This window comes from Schistocerca serialis, chromosome 4 (assembly GCF_023864345.2).
Source record: "Schistocerca serialis cubense isolate TAMUIC-IGC-003099 chromosome 4, iqSchSeri2.2, whole genome shotgun sequence".
Classification (NCBI taxonomy): domain Eukaryota; kingdom Metazoa; phylum Arthropoda; class Insecta; order Orthoptera; family Acrididae; genus Schistocerca; species Schistocerca serialis.
In genome coordinates, this window is record NC_064641.1 from 661,177,389 (window position 1) to 661,198,614 (window position 21,226).

A 21,226-nucleotide genomic window follows, 5' to 3' on the forward strand; every position below is an offset into this window, starting at 1 on the left:
GCAGCCCGTGACAGAGCACTTCATCACTGGTCTCCAAGAAGACCTGATCTTGCCCCCTGCGATTTTTTCTTATGGAGGTATGTTAAGGATATGGTGTTTCGGCCACCTCTCCCAGCCACCATTGATGATTTGAAACGAGAAATAACAGCAGCTATCCAAACTGTTACGCCTGATATGCTACGGAGAGTGTGGAACGAGTTGGAGTATCGGGTTGATATTGCTCGTGTGTCTGGAGGGGGCCATATTGAACATCTCTGAACTTGTTTTTGAGTGAAAAAAAAACCTTTTTAAATACTCTTTGTAATGATGTATAACAGAAGGTTATATTATGTTTCTTTCATTAAATACACATTTTTAAAGTTGTGGTATTCTTTTTGAATCACGCTGTATTATCCCATAGACCTTTCTTATACTCCTTCCCCTACAACATAAACGTAACGAAGTTCTATATAATTTACTGACTTTTCAAGGAGCGTGGTGTCACTGTAAATGTAGAAAAATCAGACTGTGAAAGGATAAAAAAAAATTCATGGACACATTGTGACTGCAACGGATACTCTACCTGATCTAGACAAAATTTAGCCAGTTAGAGACTTTCATGTTCCTAAGAGAAGGAAACAGATCCGTAAATTCTTCAGTTTAATTATCTTTTGTAAACGTTTTGTGAGTTTGAATATTTTTGTTATGCCATGACTGTGTGCATGGATGGGTAAGAAAACTCCTTGAAATTGGAATATCAAAACACAGGTAGAATTTGGGGATGTGAAACAGGTTTTTTTGGAAGCTCCTCTCTCCTGACATCTAAGATGGACCTTGGTGCTGAGCTATTCCAAGGATTTGAGGTAGATGACGTGATGAAGCGTCACGCTGTTGCTTTTGCGCTACAGGTGTTCACGAATTGTAAACACAACTATTTGATCGCTAGCTTGAATCTCTAGCTCTTATGTGGGATTTTATGAAATTTGGGTGTTATTTGTTAGGCCGGACAATCAAAGCGAATACTAATCACAAATTATTAGAATTTTCAGTGAGTGTGAAGTTGACTAGCGGTCGCTTAGCCAGGTGTGCACTTTGTGTATAAGAGATCAACTACATGACAGTTTATAGTCCTGGTAAAGATAACATCGTTGGTGAGGCTCTTTCGAGATCTCCTCTAGGGCTGAATTATGGGACCAAGGGCAATCTTAAGGAAAACACTTTCAGTCTCGTGAACATGCAGAATGTAGCATTTAATCATTTCATTACGAATTCAGTTGAGAATATTGAGACAGGGATCTATCATGGAAAGAAGTGAAGGCGAAGTGGAGAGATCTAAGCAAGATTGCAGTTAGGAAGTTTTACGAAGACATAGATGATATTTTGTTTAAGAAAAGAAATGGAGACAATTTACAGTGGGTTGTTTGCATTTCTGAAGAATTACTCTACAAAGTGAGTTGGCACACTCATTTGAGCTATTCCTTGTTGGTGCAATGAACTATTTTCAAGAACTTCGTGAATTATACTTTTTTTTCAGTTGCAGAAGTGCATTTGCAAACTCTTGGCTGTATGCAAGCCTTGTCAAAGGGCAAACCCGTCGACAGTGTCTCATCATACACCTTTTATTTCTGATCATTACACCGAGAGTAACAGAGCTTGCAACGTGATGATTTATAGACTCTTGATTTATCAAACTCTGTTGGGTAAATTTATACAACCCATGGTCGAAGAAGATTCTGCGACCGGTAAGCTGCTCTGAATGTATATATCGTCTAGGAATCATGTGAGGAGATAACACAACTAGGACACATATACTTGCATACGGGCTATTACTTCTCGTAATACTGGCATTTAATACCCTCTGCCATGCACTGTACAGTGACTTGTGGAGTATGTAAATACACGTAAATTATCCTTAAATAGGACAACTAGGACACATATACTTGCATACGGGCTATTACTTCTCGTAATACTGGCATTTAATACCCTCTGCCATGCACTGTACAGTGACTTGTGGAGTATGTAAATACACGTAAATTATCCTTAAATAAGCATGGTAGTACAAGTTCGGAAGCAGCAACGGGTATGAGACACGTGTTTCTCACATTATGCTTTATTTTGATGTGTACTAGTAGCTGTCGACGTGAAGCAAAATCTCCGCTCCGATGTTTCGCTTTCTGTGGTAACGATAAGTGAAACGTGCGAGCAGGGTTTAGCAGGTGTAGCTGCGCGCTCCTCTCCTGTGACACGTGAGCCACCAGACGTGAAAACTTGTTTGCGCTGTGCTTAGTACGCATTAAGCTTCGCCTCCAGCAGGACAGGAGATTCATACGGCCTAGCAAGCAGTCAAGTTCACATGTAAAATTATGTAATGTGGCTGTTACATAACACAAGTTTGTGACAGAGGAATCTGGGTGATTTCTTGAGCGTCTCAGCTTCTGTTACAGTACGTCTCTCCTCATTCTTCTTCACCACTCTTCGCATTTTCTTGTTGAAGCTCCGGAGTGAATAAAAACTGGCACACTAGCGCAGAACCGTGGAGTCGGTGGCGAAAGCGCGAGTCGCGAACAGGCCTCCAGCAGTCGGGTGGTATACTTCAGAAACAGAATGACAACAGCTGTGACGGCGGCGCCGCAGGACAGTGCGGGTGAGCCATTGTTTACATCGTGTTTATGCCACAGGTTTTTTTATAATCTCCTTCTTTTCTTCTCACGTTTAAACAGTACGTTTAGGCTCGTTACTTGCCCTGACTGTTTTTACTTTCTTAGCATCTCCAAATCTCTTCATTAATCAATTGCGTTCTTTCTTGCAATTTCCTGATCGTTTCCATGAAATCATCATGAAGTTTACAAAACTAACAACGAGACGGCTAACATTTGCCGCCAGAAGGTCGCTATTGATAATGCGCAAGCGCACAAGGCACTTCCTTCTTACCCTGCCCTCGACACTCTGACCGTGGGCAGTGGACATCTCGTGGGGCGGACCATAGTAACATGATTCGCCCCCCTACCCCAATCAAACCTCAGATCCTACATACATTCTTGGTTCACATCGTTGTCTGACACGTGTCCAGCTTGTCATCATGTCTGTGGCTCTCGCACGATCGTTGACAGTCTTGTACAGGTGATGATAATGATGATGATTATGATGGAAGTAGAAAGTGAAAAAGTGAGAAATCCTGCAGTGCCACATGATCTACGCTACCGAAAAACAGAAAGATACGAATGGGGCCCAAATACTGTTACGGATGCCATATTGTGAGCGTTTTTACATTGTTGTATCACATTATAATGATCTCCACGTAAATGTGTCTGAACTCATAATCGTCGGCGTGCGTCACGTGATGTGCACTGGCAAGCAGGTGTTGAAGGTTTGCATTTATCTTACTGTTGTCGTAAGTAAACAAAGTAATTTATCTGAGACGCAAAAGGGGATGTCGATTGGTTAACTAATCTCAAAAAGATAAGATTTTTTGTGAAAAATTGAAGTTTGTACTCTGTTTTCATGTCTTTACCATGAATGTCGTACGTATTTATCTCAGACTAATTCATTTAACCTCCGCCGACAAACCTGCACATCTGTATATCCTCACGGAATAATTCTGTACAATAGTAAAACGTGGCGTTATTATAATGAAATATGCTTCTTTACAGAGCGTAGGGGAACGATGCGGGAGACCCGCACCGCTTTACTAGGCAAGGTCCTAATGGAGGTGGTTTGCCGTTGCCTTCCTCCGACCGTAATGGGAATGAATGATGATGATGAAAACGACTCAACAACACCCAGTCATCCCGAGGCAGGAAAAATTCCTGAGCCCGCCGGGAATCGAACCCGGGACCCCGTGCTCGGGAAGCGAGAACGCTACCGCCAGACCACGAGGGGCGGACACGAGCCTGTAGATAGTGCCATTAATTGCCCTGTTTTCGCTGTTGACGCCTCTCAGTATCGCATTTACATCTACATCTATGTCTACATCTAGTTCATTAATTACCTGCATGTTCTGTGGATCATAACTGCGTCCTCTCACTGCGATATGGAACACATCAGCTTTGCGGATATAGCACACCATCTCAACATAAAATATTGTAACATGGTGACCGTTTACATGATTACTTAAGTGTTTTTTCCATGCATACAGTGGCTTATAGTTAACTCTGTTCAATCTCTCTCTCTCTCTCTCTCTCTCTCTCTATCTCCCTCCCTCTCTCTCTCTCTCTCTCTCTCTCTCTCTCTCTCTCCTTCTCCATAAAATGCGCGCACACACACACACACACACACACACACACACACACACACACACACACAATCTAACTACTACGTTTTTAGAAATTTGTCCGAAGAACGGAAGCAGTTCTCAGATACAATTTTACTTTCTGTTTGCAGTTAATTTTATTATACATCGAATGAAAATTTTTTATGGCTGAGTATCTCACGCGTTCCGGTGCCGCACTAAGGATGAATGATGCATACTGTAAATTATTTTTTCTTCTAGCCTTATGTTTATGAATGTTACTGTTGTTTTCAAACTGAAAATCACTGTTCACAACAAACTTCATGAGGAAGTAACTGTAATTTTAGTCTGTTGTCAATATTCGCAACTGGTTACAGAGGCGTCAACAAAAAGCTGTAGAGTTGATACCAAGTATTATTCTGATTGCACGCTTCAGTGCAACAAACACTTTTCTCCTCCATGACGAGTTACCCCAGAATATCGTGCCATAATTAGTGAATAAAAGTGGGAACACCAGTTCAACATTTTCGTCTCCAAACTTTGCTATCCGTAACGCAAAAGTTGCAGACATTTACGAATATCTGTAACAAGTGACTTCCAGTTCACAGTTTTATCAATTTTAACACCTAAAAATTTAGAATAGTCTGTTTCATTTACTGCATGCATTATTTCTGAAGGCATGGTCAGGATTTGTGGAGTCCTGTGTATTGTGTTTTATCAAAAATTAGTGACAGTACATTTACACTGAACCAGTTATTAATTTTCAAGCAAACAGTATTTACATTTCATGTTTTGAAGTTACTGATTCAGGCTTGATTATAAAATGTACAGCGTAAACAACGAGAATAATATCTGCTTTTTGGATATATGCTCGAAGATATTTTACACAGAGTGAATCACCTAAAACTTGCACCACAAAGACTGCAGAAATGGAAAGTGCTATTGATGTGTGGTTTTCATAGAATGGATTGGTAGTCAGGGATTCGTACTGTCAGCCAATGAAAAGATTGCAATAAAACTTAAAAAATATTTTTTGTGCAAATATACACTTTTTAAATGGAACCATCACTAATAACATTAACGCACTAAAAGTAGGGCAAATTACAATGTCAGTGGTATCTGTTCCAGGAGTCTAGTGCAAATCATTTACGAGTTATTATATTTTGAAAAGTTTTCACACCGGCACTTGTTTGTGTCATTCAATCTGCGTAGTTGCTAGGTATGATGTTGTTATATTTGCTTACAATATGGTTGTGTGTTCCTTTAGCGCACCGCTACTTACTAGTCAGTTAGTGTGTGACAGTCCAGCGGCAAGATTCACCAGCGCAGAAAAAACCGACATGCCCAAGGTGCATGGAGTGTGTTGAAAGAATGCAGTTCGATCCTGTACGGCGTATGCGGCAACATATGCCAACAGGCGTCAAACATATAGTGCATTATTTATCAACTTCCTCAGCCAGTTACGTGAAGCTGCTAGTGCAACATCTAGGCAACATAGCAGAAGGAAACAAGTAACGACGGAACAGGGGGAAATTAATTTTCAAGCTTCTGTGGCAGTTGATACGCACGTTAGCTCCCGCGCAATCTCAAGAGGAAGTTGCATGTTGCGCAAATGTCCTACGCATCCTCCATCGACCTAGGTTCCAGTCCTGTCACATTTCTCCCATCAGGAGCTGCATGGAAATGATTATGAGAACTGTGTTTGCTTTTGTACATGGGCATTAAGACAGGTTACTCCAGATGTATCATGTACCCATATTCTTGTTTACTGATGAAGCCCCATTTACCAATCATGACCAGGTAAACTGCTGAAACAAACTCTATCGGTCTGTTGACAGTCCCCGTTGGTTTCTTCAGGTGGAAGGTCAGCGTCCATGGAGTGAGAACATGTGGTGTGGGATAGTGAACCATCAGCTCATTGGTCCGTGTTTCATAGGCGGAACACAGAAGGCGCACAAGTACCGCAGCGTCCTAAAAGACCATCTTCGATGGATGGTAGAAGACGTTCCTCTGCAGACTAGGAGGAACCTGTGATACCAAAACGATGGCTGTCCAGTCCATAGTGCACGAAGTACTACTGCATGTCTTCAACTTTTGTAGTCCTGTCTTCCTCAGTTGCGTGTAGTATTACGGTATATTGATAATTTTTACTTATGGACCATCTGACAACAACTGAATACAACACAATTTTAGTGCCATACGCGTTTCGCCTTTATTTTCTGCAAGGCATCATCAGTGGCCTGGAATATGTACATATGTTAGCTATTTTATTTACATTTTTGTCACTATGCCTATAGGCTATAAACAGTTCTGGTGGTTGGTATTTCCTATTAAGTAGTAATGTTTTGAACTGTACTTACAGGTTGCGTGGACAATTTCTTACATATTACGCTCCTGTTGCATTTTTGGTGTTGTTCTTCTTCTTATGAACGCCAATTTGCGGTTTTTTCCACATTCCACAGCACTATGCACTGAACGCTTGTTTTAATGCAACGTTTTGGTTTCTGTTGCCGACTGTCAAATGGTTTTGCCAAAGATCGAATGTTATTCTGTGTCTAGAGCCCCACGAAAAAGAAAGTACACAACAAAAGTGAAGAAAGACTTAAAAACATTAAAAAGGACTCTTGCAATGGACTCAGAATATTCATCAGATATTAGCATCGAGGAGGTTACCAATGCCCTGAAGAAGGTTAAATCAGGCAAAGCTCCGGGTTTCGATGGTATCCACCCTGAGTTCCTCATACATGTCGAAGCCTACACAAAACAATGGTTGGCTAAGTTCTTTACGGACATTCTCCAAGTGGGTAACATTCCTCCCTCACTTAAACGAGCAAAGATCATCGCAGTCCTGAAACCTGGTAAACCAGGCGATAGACCAGAGAGTTACCGCCCCATTGCCCTTCTCAGTATGGTCTATAAATTACTAGAAAGACTGCTCCTCAACAGAATAGGCCAGACTATACTCAAAAAAATCCCTATCGAACAAGCAGGATTCCGTCCATATCGCTGCTGTACAGATCAAGTCCTATCACTGACAACATATATAGGGGCGGGGTTCCAGAAGAAACATATAGTAGCTGCAGCATTCATAGACCTAACAGCAGCCTATGATACAGTTTGGAAACAGGGGCTCATGTGCAAATTAATCTGTGCCGTCCCCTGCAAGAAGATAACCAACCTCATTGATGATATGTTGTCAAATAGAACCTTCCAAGTAATAATGGGGAATGAGAGAAGTAAACAGATGAAACTCAATAATGGACTCCCATAAGGCTCTGTCCTTGCGCCCCTTCTTTTCAGCCTTTACATCGCTGACATGCCTGCAACCAGATCGCGCAAATTTGGTTATGCTGACGACTGGGCTCTAGCAACAGCCCACAGAAATATAGAAACTGCCGAAGATATCCTTACGAGTGACCTAAGGATTCTCAGCGAGTACTTTAGAAAATGGAGGCTACAACCTAGTGCTACAAAGACGGAAGTATCTGCCTTCCATTTGAACAACAAAATGGCCAACAGAGAACTACAAGTCTATCTAGACGGGAAATTACTAAATCACAACAAACACCCAAAGTATCTTGGAGTTACCCTAGATAGGACACTAACATTCAAAGAACACCTGACGAAAACTGCAGCGAAACTTAAAACACGCAACAACATATTGCAGAAGCTCTGTGGCACCACTTGAGGCTCCACAGCATCTACCTTAAGAACATCCGCACTTGGTGTATCCAGTGGCAGAATACTGTGCCCCAGTGTGGCTCAACAGCAAACACTCACACATGGTAGATAGCCAACTTAATGCAACAATGTGTATTATATCAGGCACAATCAGGCCAACTCCTACAGTGTGGCTGCCCGTTCTCAGTAACATAGCCCCTCCTAATCTGCGCCGCGAACACGCTCTGGTTTGAGAATTTCAAAAAATCATGACCAACCCTCAATTAAAAATCCATGAAGATACTCACGACATCCAAGGAAACCGACTCCGGTCTACGCATCCTCCACTAAAGACCGCACAGGCTCTGCACCAAACCAACTTTAAAATAAATGACCGATGGAAAGAGGAATGGGAGAGCAGAACAGCAGTAAACTGCCACAGTATGCCATGCATCTTTAGTAAACCAAAAGGATTTGATTGCCCTCGCAAAGTTTGGTCAACTCTTAATCGCATCAGAATCAACTGTGGGAGATGCGCCGACTCCTTACACAGATGGGGTCAACTTCCTTCGGCCGCTTGCGACTGTGGCGCTGAGAGACAGACGGTCAAACACATCGTGCAGGAATGCCCACTAAGGGCATACGAGGGTGACCCACGGGATTTCCTAATGGCGACCCAAGAGGCAATCGACTATTTATTATCTAAGCTGGACGTCTGCTTATGATTGCTCTTCTGTGAGTGTAAATTTACAATTGGCGGTGTTCTTATACACAAACTGTTATTTATTGCTCTGTTTTATACATATGTGATTTTTTCTTAAATCGTGTTGTTTCTGTAATTTTTACTGTGATGTTATGAGCCATACGCTAAATAAATAAATAAATTGCCAAACTTATGTGTGTAACTATTGAAGTATCTGTGGTCTGTTCGTGTATGCATTTGTGTGTGCGTTTGTGTATGTGTGTGTGTGTGTGTGTGTGTGTGTGTGTGTGTGTGTGTGTGTGAGTGTTTTTTGGTGTGATATTAATTTTTTTTGTGCTGTATGTGTGTGTGTGTGTGTGTGTGTGTGTGTTTTGGTGTGATATATATTTTTTGTGGTGTGTGTATGTGTGTGTGTGTGTGTGTGTGTGTGTGTGTGTGTGTGTGTCTGTCTGTATTTTGGTGTTATATAAATATTTTTTTAATTATTTTTTGGCTGTGTATGTGTGTGTGTGTGTGTGTGTGTCCAGTTGGTGTAGTAGGGAGCCTGTGCTGATGTGTGTTTGTTCATTTATCACATGTTTGTTTTCTGCTTTGGCTTTCTGGATGTGGAAGTTTTCTTGCATTTGTATAAGATGTTTGTCATGGTTGCTTATTCTCATTATTTTCATTTCTCGTTCCATGCTTGTAGGATGATGGTTGTAGTGTTTTAAATGCTCTGCAAATGTGGAATGGTTTGTTTCGTACTTCCAACATCTGATATGTTCTTTGTATCTTGTTTCAAAATTCCTGCATGCCATGCCTATGTATACTGCATGACAACTTTGACATTCAAGTTTATATGTTCCTGATTGTTGGAATTTGTCCCTCTTGGTAGCTGGCTGGCTTAGGTGTGATTGAAGGGTTTGCCCAGGCTTATATGCTATTTTGAAGCCCTGTCTCTCTAGGATGTTTGCAACTCTGTGTGTTAGTTTATGTGTGTAGGTCATGGTGTACCATCTGGTTCTTTTCTGTGTGGTGTTGTCATTGTGTGTGTTTGTAAGTTTTCAGCTTGTGAGTTCTTTTGTATTGTGGAAATGTTGTGTTTATTTTTTTATTTGTGTTTTTATTTTTTGATTGAGCCTGTGTACCACATAGGAAATACCAACCACCAGAACTGTTTATAACCTATAGTCACAGTGACAAAAATGTAAATAAAATAGCTAACATATGTACATATTCCAGGCCACTGATGATGCCTTGCAGAAAATAAAGGCGAAACGCGTATGGCACTAAAATTGTGTTTTATTCAGTTGCTGTCAGACGGTCCATAAGTAAAAATTATCAATATACCGTAATACTACTGCATGTCTTCATAAACTGTTTACAAATCGTTGGACTGGACGCAGAGGACTTATAACTTGGTCTGTCAGTTGCCCTGATTTGACTCCCGTAGACTTTTTTCTGTGGGTTAAGCTTGATGACGCTGTCTACAAGAACATACCAACTGCACCCAACGATACGCAACGACCTATTACTGCAGCCTGCTCGGACATCTCCACTGAAATGCTGGCACGTGTGCAGCAGTCGTTCCATACCAGATTGGAAGCGAGTATTGCCGCTGTCGTTGGTCGTTTTGAACACAAACTGTGATGGCTAATTATCTCGTTACTGATCGGAATCCACTTAACTAGGTTGTGCACTTGTATTGTTCTCTAGTTTGTGCTACCATAGATACTGTACTAGTTTCGTCGTGGGAACTTTTCAAAATACGATATCTCGTAAATGACTTGCACTACAATCCTGCAACAAACACCATTGACATTCCAATTTATCCCACTTTTAGTGAATAATGCTGATGATTAGATGGGTAGATCACATAACTAATGAGGAGGTGTTGAATAGGATTGGGGAGAAGAGAAGTTTGTGGCACAACTTGACTAGAATAAGGGATCGGATGGTAGGACATGTTCTGAGGCATCAAGGGATCACCAATTTAGTATTGGAGGGCAGCGTGGAGGGTAAAAATCGTAGAGGGAGACCAAGAGATGAATACACCAAGCAGATTCAGAAGGATGTAGGTTGCAGTAGGTACTGGGAGACGAAGAAGCTTGCACAGGATGGAGTAGCATGGAGAGCTGCATCAAACCAGTCTCAGGACTGAAGACCACAACAACAACAGCAATGTCAATAAGTGTTCCACTGAAAACAGTGTGTGTTTGCACAAAAAATACGGTTTCTACGTATTATTACAATCTGTTTGTCGCCGAACAGTACGAACCTCTGACTAACAATCCATTCCGTGAAAACCGCACAGCAATACCACTTTCCATTTACACATTATTTGCTGTGCAAGTTTTAGGCGATTCACCGGGTATATAACAAGAACATGATCAACCCAATATCGATCCTTGTGATACGCCTGTCGTGATTACTACCCATTCTTAAGGGGCTTTTTCATTGTTTAGATTCCAGGAGTTTCTTAATGCAACATTCTGCAGTTGTTTAGATAGACTGGATGAAAACCAGTTACCAGCATGATCTCTGATACCGTAATACTTGAGCTTATCTAGCAGAATTCCATGAATTGCAACTCCCAAATCCTCTACAAATAAAGGAAAAACATACGTACTCAAAGAAGCAGATAAAAACTCGCTTTGGCGCCTTCCTGAAAGAGAATATTCACTCCTTCCAAATTAACAATGTAATGTAACGGTAACTCTACACAAGCAACACTACAAATTGACATAAAAATATTGATACAGATACAAAAAAGGTCGAAAATAGGTGTTACAGCAAGTGTAGACCAGATGTGACTTGAATTCAGATAAATAGTATCGACAGAAGTTGAGAGATTTATACCAAATAAATTAACAAACGACAGAGCTGATCCCCCATGGCGCACAAAGCATGTCAAAACACTATTGCAACAACAACGGGAAAGCATACCAAATTTAAACAAAAGCAATATCCCCAAGATTGACGATCTTTTACAGAAGCTCAAAATTTAGCTTGGACTTCAATGCGATATGTTTATAATAGTTTTCACAACGAAACTTTGTCTCTAAACTTGGCAGAAAATCCAAAGAGATCCCGGCTGTATGAAAAGTATGCTAGCGGCAAGACACAATCAATGCCTCCTCTGCGCGATGGCAATGGAAATACTATCGATAATAGTGTTACTAAAGCAGAGTTATCATAGAGTAAATATCTCTGGAGTGAGCATTCACATGCGCAGAACAGATTTTGTGTTGTCAGCATACATTGCCAGCCGGGTCACGTGATCTTGGGACGTCGTGTGTTTGTCCGTGTGGCGCCCTGTATATTTAGAGTGTCACTACATCCCTAGTACATACGGATTCTTTTCGTACGTGTCGTGGATTATTTATAAATGTTGCGCAGACATTTAGCAGTATCTATTTGATACCGGGAATAAACCAGCTACGTAACTTTTAAGGGCAAGTGATATTACATCCCGCTTCTATGCGATAGGTGTCACAGTTCAGATGCACTCGATTTTTGATAGTTTTCGATATGATACGGCACTTTATAGTATTACAGAGCCTGACGTACATTTTTGCAGTGATAGTCTTGCAAAACGACTTGACAGTACGCTAGTACTTTTGCAAGTGTCCGAAAAACACCGAATTTGTCACACATTAGCTATTATATCCCTGCTAATTCATCCTTTTTTCTGCTATTTCTGCGTATTTATTTTCTCGTTTTTGCGACCTAAAGCACAATTTTTCTTATTGGTAATACTTTGAAGTATTTATTTAACGCATTTTACGTACTTGCTCCCAGTTTATTAAATAAAGAGTAGACTGAGTAATCTATATACATAATCGACAAGTCACTGATAAATGCATGGAGGATAGTATTTGCTGAAACAACTAACCATTCCCGTTCCTGTTCCACTAGCAAATTTACGAGAGGAAGCCATTGTTTGTAATTTTTTGTGCGAGTCGTAATATCTATTATATAGTCATAAAATCGAAGAAAAATAGGTCTACAGAATCAAGCCTTAATTATAATGCGTCTCGAAATTTTTAAACATGTACAGCGTCTCTTACTAATGTGATAACTATAATTAGAGCTACATGGTATGTACCCATGAAAAGTTACTATCCCGCCATTCACATATTTTTCTTTGCATCCGTAGCAACAACAATAATTCACCATCGCTATTACACTACCAACAAACGGTGAAACACAACAAAAACTCTTGATATTACAAACTTCAAACGCTGCAGAAAGCACACACGCACAGCGAAGTCCCTAAAACATGTGACAGTCCCGGTTTAATGTTGACAACATGCGCAGAACACAATGCTCACTCCAGAGATATTTACTCTATGAGAGTTACGAAAGACAGCCTTCCTAAATTTCTTCACCAAAGAAGACGAAATAAATATTCCAGACTTCGAATCAAGAATAGCTGCCAACATTAGTAGTGAAACAATTTAATCACTTAATAAAAGCAACTCTTTCGGTCTAGACTGTATACCAATGAGGTCCCTTTCAAAGTAATCAAGAACAGCTACCAACTTGAGAAGTGAAACAACTTAATCACTTAATAAAAGCAATTCTTACGGTCCAGACTGTATACCAATTAGGTTCCTTTCAAACTATGTTGATGTAATAGTTCCATATACAACAGTTATATACAACCGATCGCTCGACGAAAGATCCGTATCCAAAGACTGGAATGTTGCACAGGTCACGCCAATATTCAAGAAACGCAATAGGAATAATCCACTAAATTACAGCCCCATATCACTAACTTCGAAAAGCAGCAGGATTTTGGAAGATATATTGTGTTCGAAGGTTATGAATTACCTCGAAGAGGACGGCCCACCGGTACAAAGCACGGATTTGGAAAACATTTGTTAGCTCTTTGCACATGAACCGTTGAGTGCTATCGACAAGGGATTTCATGTTGATTTCATATTTCTAGATTTCCAGAATGCTTTTGACATCGTACCCCACAAGCGGTCTGTAATCAATTTGCGTGCTTATGGAATATCGTCTTAGTTATGCGACTAGATTCGTGATTTTCTGTCAGAGAGGTCACAGTTCGTAGTAAATGACGGAAAGTCATCGAGTGAAACAGAAGTGCATTCTGTCGTTCCCCATGGTAGCGTTATAGGTCCTCTGCGGCTTCTTATCTACATAAATGATTTAGGAGACAATTTGAGCAGCCATCATATGATGTTTGCAGATGATGTTGTCGTTTATGTCTAATAAAGTCATCAGAAGATCAAAACCAATTGCAAAACTATTTAGGTAAGATATCTGTACGGTGTGGAAATTGGCAACTGACACCAAATAAAGAAAAATGTGAGGTTATCCAAATGAGTGCTAAAAGTAATCCGTTAAAATTCGGTTACACGGTAAATCAATCAAACCTAAACGCCGTACATTCATCTAAATTCGCAGGAATTACAATTACGAACAACTTAAACTGAAAATAACACACAGAAAATGTGGTGGGGAAGGCGAACGAAAGACTGGTTCTATTGGTAGAACACTTAGAAGGTGCAACACATCTACTAAAGAGGCTGCCTACACTACATTTGGCCGTCCTCGTTTGGAGTACTGCTGCGCAGTGTGGGATCCTTACCAGATAGTGCTAACGGAGTTCATAGAGAGATAGTGTCACGGACATAATTCAGGATTTGGGGTGGAAATCATCAAAACAAAGGCCGTTCTGCAGGATCTTCTCACGAAATTTCAATCACCAACTTTCTCCTCCTAATGCGAAAACATTTTGTTGACGCCGAGCTACTTAGGGAGAAAAGATCATCATAATAAATTAAGCGAAATCAGAGTTCGCACGGAAAGATATAGATGTTCCTTTTTTCCGCACGCTGTTCGAGATTGTAATAGTAGAGAATTAGTGTGAAGATCGTGCGACGAACTCTCTGGCAGATGTGATTTGCAGAGTAGCCATGTAGGTGTGAACGTAGATGTAGAGTTTCCCATTGAAGAGCGCTTAGCACAAGGTGACTCCGTATTTCCAAAACTATTTTTGTCAGTCCTAGAAGAAGCAGTATCTAAATTTAATTGAAAAACAAAGGGCATCCAAGTTCTGGGAAATATTTAAAAACCTGATATTTGCTGAAGATATTGTTCTGTTTGTATGCAGTATAGCGAATACTAGTTGGCGAACTTGCAGTAGTCTGCTCTGAATTTGGTGTCAAAATGAACTATGACAAAACCAAGAGCATATGAGCGAATGGACAACCGAGAAAAATAAATGTGTTGGCAGTAACAATTGAAAAGGGTCACAGAATATGTCTGTTTCCGTCAGCTTGTAAACATGAAAGGAATCTTAAAACCAGAACTATTTCGATATTGGCTGGCAAACTCACGGGAGCTCTTCAGTTCTTAGGTCTAAGATGTCGGCTGAGCTGAAGCAAAGGGTTTTTCGTCCATGTCTGTTACCAGTAAGAGCTTACGACTGTGAGACATGGATATTAAATGAGTTCAGTGCCAGAAAAGTCATAGTAGCTCAAAGAGGCATGGAAGGACATATGTTGGGTTACACATGGAAAGACAGAAAGGAATTAGTAAACATTAGACGCGCAACTAAAATCAGTGACATAATGGAAAGAGCAGATTCCTTGAAATGGCGCTGGGCTGGCCATTTTTTCCAATTTACCAAAAAGAAAGACTGGAATATCTCTGGACAAATGGGCAGAGACTTGCGAAGGGCAGCTGGATTCAGCTGGCAACTGTAAGCTCAAAATCGACAGAAATGGAAGAACCTGGCGCCATCCTATGTTACACCCCGGCTCGAAGAGACCGTATCAGCAAGTGACTGAACTAGCTGACGATGATGACTATATAAAGAACAAGATTTTAGTACTTTACACGAGATAATATCAATTCCGTAACGATATTTTATTTTGAGGGAGTTCATTACATTCCGTATTTCTTTGGAAGAGCTTGGAGTTATTGTAGCTTGCCTGTATTTACGTACATTGTTCCTTGCGTTTTGTATCATTGCCCAAGCCCCTAGTGTCATTGGCAAGATTCTAAGCCACTTCAAGGAAGGAATTGTTAAATGTATTGGCTACCTGACTGCTGTCGTTTATTATTTGGCTGTTTTTTAAATAACAAAATTCTCTTTTAATAATTACACATGTATATTTAATTTTGTTACATAAATTATTCATTTCAGATATTATAGAAAGATGTTTTAAACACTTTCCTTAAGATAAAACAGTATTTCTTGTAATTTGTGAGCAGTCCAATTTCTCTGTTTGTCTTAACCAAACAGTTTATTCCTTGCACATAATATTTTGTTTGAATTTGTAATTTAGAGCATTCTTATGTTTTAGTACTACCATACTTTATTCTTTATTGTGAAAGCTGCTGTTAAAGACTGAGCGATAAATATACACTAAATTTAGAACTGACAACTTCCACATTATACCAGGTGAAGAAGTATGAAACCGGAATTTCCCTGTAGATGGTGCTAGCAGCTATTGTAAAGCCCATGAGACCGCGCCTGCAGCGCCATCTCCTTCCTGTAACGGCTGACGACGAATGTCAACACACAACATCCGTACCTGTTTCAAACCCGTAAACATGTCGAGTTTCATGCCTACGAACTACGGTTAGCGGACAGCGTTGGTTTTCTGTTATCATTTCAAGAAAACTTCTGCAGAATAGCATCGAATGCTTGTCGAAGCTTTCGACCGACATGCTCTTGGGAAAACACGGTGTTTCGAGTGATTAAAAAAATTCAAAAGTGTTGATTTTGATGCGAGAAACTACGAGCGTTGGAAACCACCGAAAAAGTTCGAAGACAACGAGTTTCAGGCGTTATAGGATGAAGATGATACTCAAACCCAACAGGAACTCGCGAAACAATTGAATGTGACGCAGAAAGCCGTTTCTCTTAGGTTAAAAGCTGTGTGAGAGGTGCAGAAAGTTGGAAAACAGGTTCCGCGTGAACTGAATGAAAGACAACAAGCAGACCGAAAGACCACTTGTGAAATGCTGCTCGCCAGAAACAAAAGAAAGTTGTTTCTCCAACAAATAGTGACAGGTGATGATTTTGAGAATTCTAAGCGTCGTATATTATGGGTCAATCCAGACAAACCATCGACATCCACTGGGAAGACCAAATCGCTTTGGAAAGAAGACAGTGTTCTGTGATTGGTGGGATCACAAGGGTGTCATCTATTCTGAGCTGCTAAAACCTGGTGAAACCGTTAACACCGATCGCTACCAACAGCAAATGATCGATTTAAATCGAGCATTACGTGAAAAACTTCGACCATAGATACTAATAGACTGGGCAAGCAGTGCAGCGGCTATACATCTGGCGTGGCTGCAACATAGAATCACGTGACTGTTGGCAGAACGTCGGCGGGAGTTCAAGGCAGCATTCTGATTCCTGATTTCACTTCCAGTATTTCTCAGTGGATTTCGTGCTAACTTCACCACATTAAATCTAGCTTATGTAAACACAGCTAGAAGTGATAAATTATTGTGTGACCACTGTGCAAATTTAGTTTTACAGCCATTACTTCACAATGAACTTTGTGAACTGCTGAAACACTTTCGATGTTCGGCAATATATTCGCCGCGAATATTTCAGTGTTACCAATTATGAGATGCATTCTCTACTAACAATACGTGTTATGCACTGCATAAAATGTAAATATTGCGTGTGTGTGTTTTAGTGCCTTGGTTGTAGAAAGTGTTATAGACTTCATAAATCGGCATAAACAACGAAACCTGTAACGTAAACACACGTGTTCACATCGAATGTAACGAACTCAATTGTGTCGTTCACCCACAAAACGTAAAGCAGTTTCATTTGAAAGCTCTTTTTTGGTTTAAACAGTTTGTTTCGTAGATGTATCAAATAAAATATCTACAAAATCAGTACCTACTTACATGAATACTTGTCCACAGATCATGAATACGATACTTCGCAATGATGTGTCAGTTTAATGAAAGGCAGACCTATCATTACATGACAATTCTTCCAATCACTTATTTATACCTAAAAAATCGTCTACTGAGTAGGAGCTGTCATTCATAGATTCTTTTAGTTTGATTTTAAATGCTGGTTGGCCGTCTGTCAGGCTTTTAATGCTTTTTGGTAAATGACCAAAGATTTTTGTAGCAGCATATTATTTATCCCATACATTACAGCTTATTATCTGGAAAGTAACATAGGCCATACAACTACCTTTTTGCAAATGGTATTCAGTATTTGTTTCTGATATTCGTATGTTTTGTAACCGGGAAGTACAAAATAAAACTAAACCCTATATATATATTTCGTATGTTTTGTAACTGGGATTTACAAAATAAAACTAAACCCTATATATATATATATATATATATATATATATGTGTCTGTGTATGTGCGGATGGATATGTGTGTGTGTGTGTGTGTGTGTGTGTGTGTGTGTGTGTATACCAGTCCTTTCTGTCCTTTTTTCCCCCCTAAGGTAAGTCTTTCCGCTCCCGGGATTGGAATGACTCCTTACCCTCTCCCTTAAAACCCACATCCTTTCCTCTTTTCCTCTCTTTTGTGACGAAGCAACCGTTGGTTGCGAAAGCTTGAATTTTGTGTGTATGTTTGTGTGTCTATCGACATGCCAGCGCTTTAGTTTGGTAAGTCACATCATCTTTGTTCATAGTGCTTCGAACAGATGCGTGAGTGCACAGTAGGCTTGAAATCTTTTCGTTTCACTGCCTGTATCCACATCTGCCTGTGCCCTTCATCCTTTGGAAACCTATACGAAAGAGAAAAAGCAGCTTTGTAGCTTACCATTTCAAGAAATATATACGATTGCAATGTGCGCCTGGAAACACACACAGCACTTCAAACCGCCAATTTACGTAAGTGTGGCGTTCTGGGTAAGGATATGATACACACAATAGTTTATCAGTATTCAAGAAATGCCGCTAAATTATACCAATAATACTTACACGTGAAATTTAACGTTACTTCCCTTCACAAAACGCTCGGTACAACCATAAGCACAACAGGATACCACCATTGTTTTGCCAATAGTCACGTGGTATAGCAGTAGAGATGTTGGTGCCACGAAATATACGTCATGACCAGTCTACCAATATCTATGGTCGAAGGTGAAAAACGACCGGAATATGGAAGGCAACACAAAGTCATATTGCTCCATGATAACGCTCCATCACATACAACAAAACGGGTTGGGAAGCGATCGAGGCGTTCAGTTGGGAAATACTAGGAAATGCGGCTTATTCTCCAGATTTGACTCCGTCCGATTACCGTCTGTTTGCATCACTGGGACACGCTGTCGCTGAACAATGCTTCAATTCGTATGAAAATGCACGAGAATGGCTCGCTTACTGGTGCGCTTCGAAAGAACTTTTTTTTTTTTTTTTGCCTTGGCCACTCATAGCCTGCCGGAGATGTGGGAGAAATGTATAAATAGTAACGGAGATTATTTTGTATAAAATGTTGTTTATTAGTTTCAAACAGACGTGTAATTATTGCAACCAAATTCCGGTTTCATACTTCTACATCTGGTTCACATCCCTCCAGTCTGTTTCCTGTATTACTACCTTAAAGCTGTGTGTTGTCTGTATATTAATTGCTCTAACTGTGATCAGGTAAGTTGTTTGGCATTGCTACTTGTGCATATGGTCACAGAGGTCATTCACTGCTGGATAAACATTCATATCACCTTTACATGTTCCCAAGCAAAAATTTTGTTTGTTAGAGTAATCTCATGGTAATATTAACATTACTTGCTGAACGTGTTAAGTAACATTGCCAAACTCTAATTTTATTTGAATATTTCATAAAATTAATATTAAAATCCCCACACACTGTCATTTTCTCTCTTTTTATGTTATGTTGTGTGTAATTATTCAGATTTGTAAGAATGTTCGAACGTTTCTTATTGCGGATACGTATACACTGTAACAATTATAAATGACTTTTCTGAGAGCAGTACTTCACACACGAGGAAATACGCAAACAAATGAAGCACACCGGTTGTTTCTTCTAACGCTGAATAACCTTATATAAACTTATCGGAATCAAACTCGCCTTAATTTCTGTGTATAAACGCAAAGTACTTCGCACTTAGAATTTTTCGCGTAATAGAAATGTAAACAAAAAAAATCAAGACGAAAGTTGCCCCGTTTTTATCGTAAACAAATTAAAACTTGAATGTGTGATTTATCTTGTTACTAAATTTTCACATTTAAGTAGTAACCCGACTGGAATCGTGAAATTTCTGTATTCTGAAGCGGAATACATTTATTTATTGTGTAATATAGATCCGGTTAATAGCTTTAACGTAGCGCGAAATGACAGCGTCTCGTCTGCAACCAAAGGTATGACATAGTCCGCAAACCAATGATAAGTACATGGCAAAGAGTAATTCCCATCGAAACACGTGTTAGTTTTCCTTCCTACCCCATTCGCATATGGGAAACTTGATGCATGGTTGCTTAAATGCCTCTGTGTCTACTTCATCTATCGATGATTTCCCACCATAAAATCCTCATTCCAGACACAAATTGATACCTCATATGCTGGTACCTTCGTTAATAATCGTTGGTGTAGTGCAGAGTCCAATGCTTTTCAGCAATCAGTAAATACTACACCCCCCTGAATGCCGTTTGAATGGCTTTCATGATCTCTTACGCGAAAAGCGTGATTTAGTTTTCACGTGATCGCTGTTTACGCAATTCTTAATTAATGCCGTCGATAAGGTTATACTATTATGGATATCTCATTACGTTTGAGCTCGGAATATGTTCTAAGAGTCTGAGACAGGCGCATGTTAATGATATTGAACGAAGATGGGTGTGAGCTGTGCCTTTGTTGTAGTGATCTACGATGTATTATGGTTAAGGGAGGGGCTAGGTCGGCTGCAACCTCTGAACACAATCTGACAGGGACTCCATCACGCCCTGAGACCTCAAGATCCTCCTTTCTACAAGAATATATGAAAATGGAGTTCCGCGTTTTATTTATTTATTTTTTCTTTTGCTTCGCTACAGTCATATCAGTTTCTGTGTCATCAATGAGTGTCTGGACACTAACTTTTTTGCCATTCGCAGGTTCTACTTACTGCGTGCCCCAGTAGGAATCTTCATTATTCAGGGATATGACAGGAACGATCGTTCGAGGAAAGAAAGTCTAGTAAACAAGCGCTCTGAAATGCGTATCTTAAGAACTATGTGCACTTCTTAATCGTTGATACTGTGAAAAAATCTCTTCTACGGCGAGCTCTTTGGTTTCTATTTGTTGGGAGGAGGTAGTATGGACCAAAACAAGAAATGAAATGAGCGTATGGCATTAATGACCGGGAGGCCCCATCTGGGGAAGTTCGGCCGCCGAGTGCGAACCTTATTGCAGTCGACGTCACATTGGGCGATCCACGTTCCGATGATAAGGATGAAATGATTATGAGGATAGCACAACGCTCAGTCCAAGAGCGGAGAAAATCTCCAATCCGGCTGGGAATCGAACCCGGGCGCACTGCATGGGAGGCAAGCACGTTACCATCCGGCTAAGCAGGCGGACGCCAAAACAAAAAAAAGTGTCTAGTAAACATGTGGTCCAATGATCCAAATTCCTTACCTTAAGAACTGTGAGCAGTTGTTGAGTAGAAGAGATGTGTTTCTCAGGGGCGAAGATCTAGAGG

At 40.3% G+C, this 21,226-nt stretch overlaps 1 protein-coding gene across 1 annotated transcript in view; it reads left to right on the top strand.

Annotated features, from left to right (window-relative positions):
• Window positions 1-2,531: 2,531 nt before the first annotated feature.
• The window catches only part of LOC126475528 (sialin-like), a 125,108-nt gene continuing 106,413 nt past the window's right edge, over window positions 2,532-21,226 (top strand). Inside the window, exon 1 of the mRNA XM_050103463.1 lies at window positions 2,532-2,623. Coding sequence (XP_049959420.1) covers window positions 2,584-2,623 — 40 coding nt within the window. The 5' untranslated portion in view covers window positions 2,532-2,583. The remainder of the gene's footprint in view (window positions 2,624-21,226) is intronic.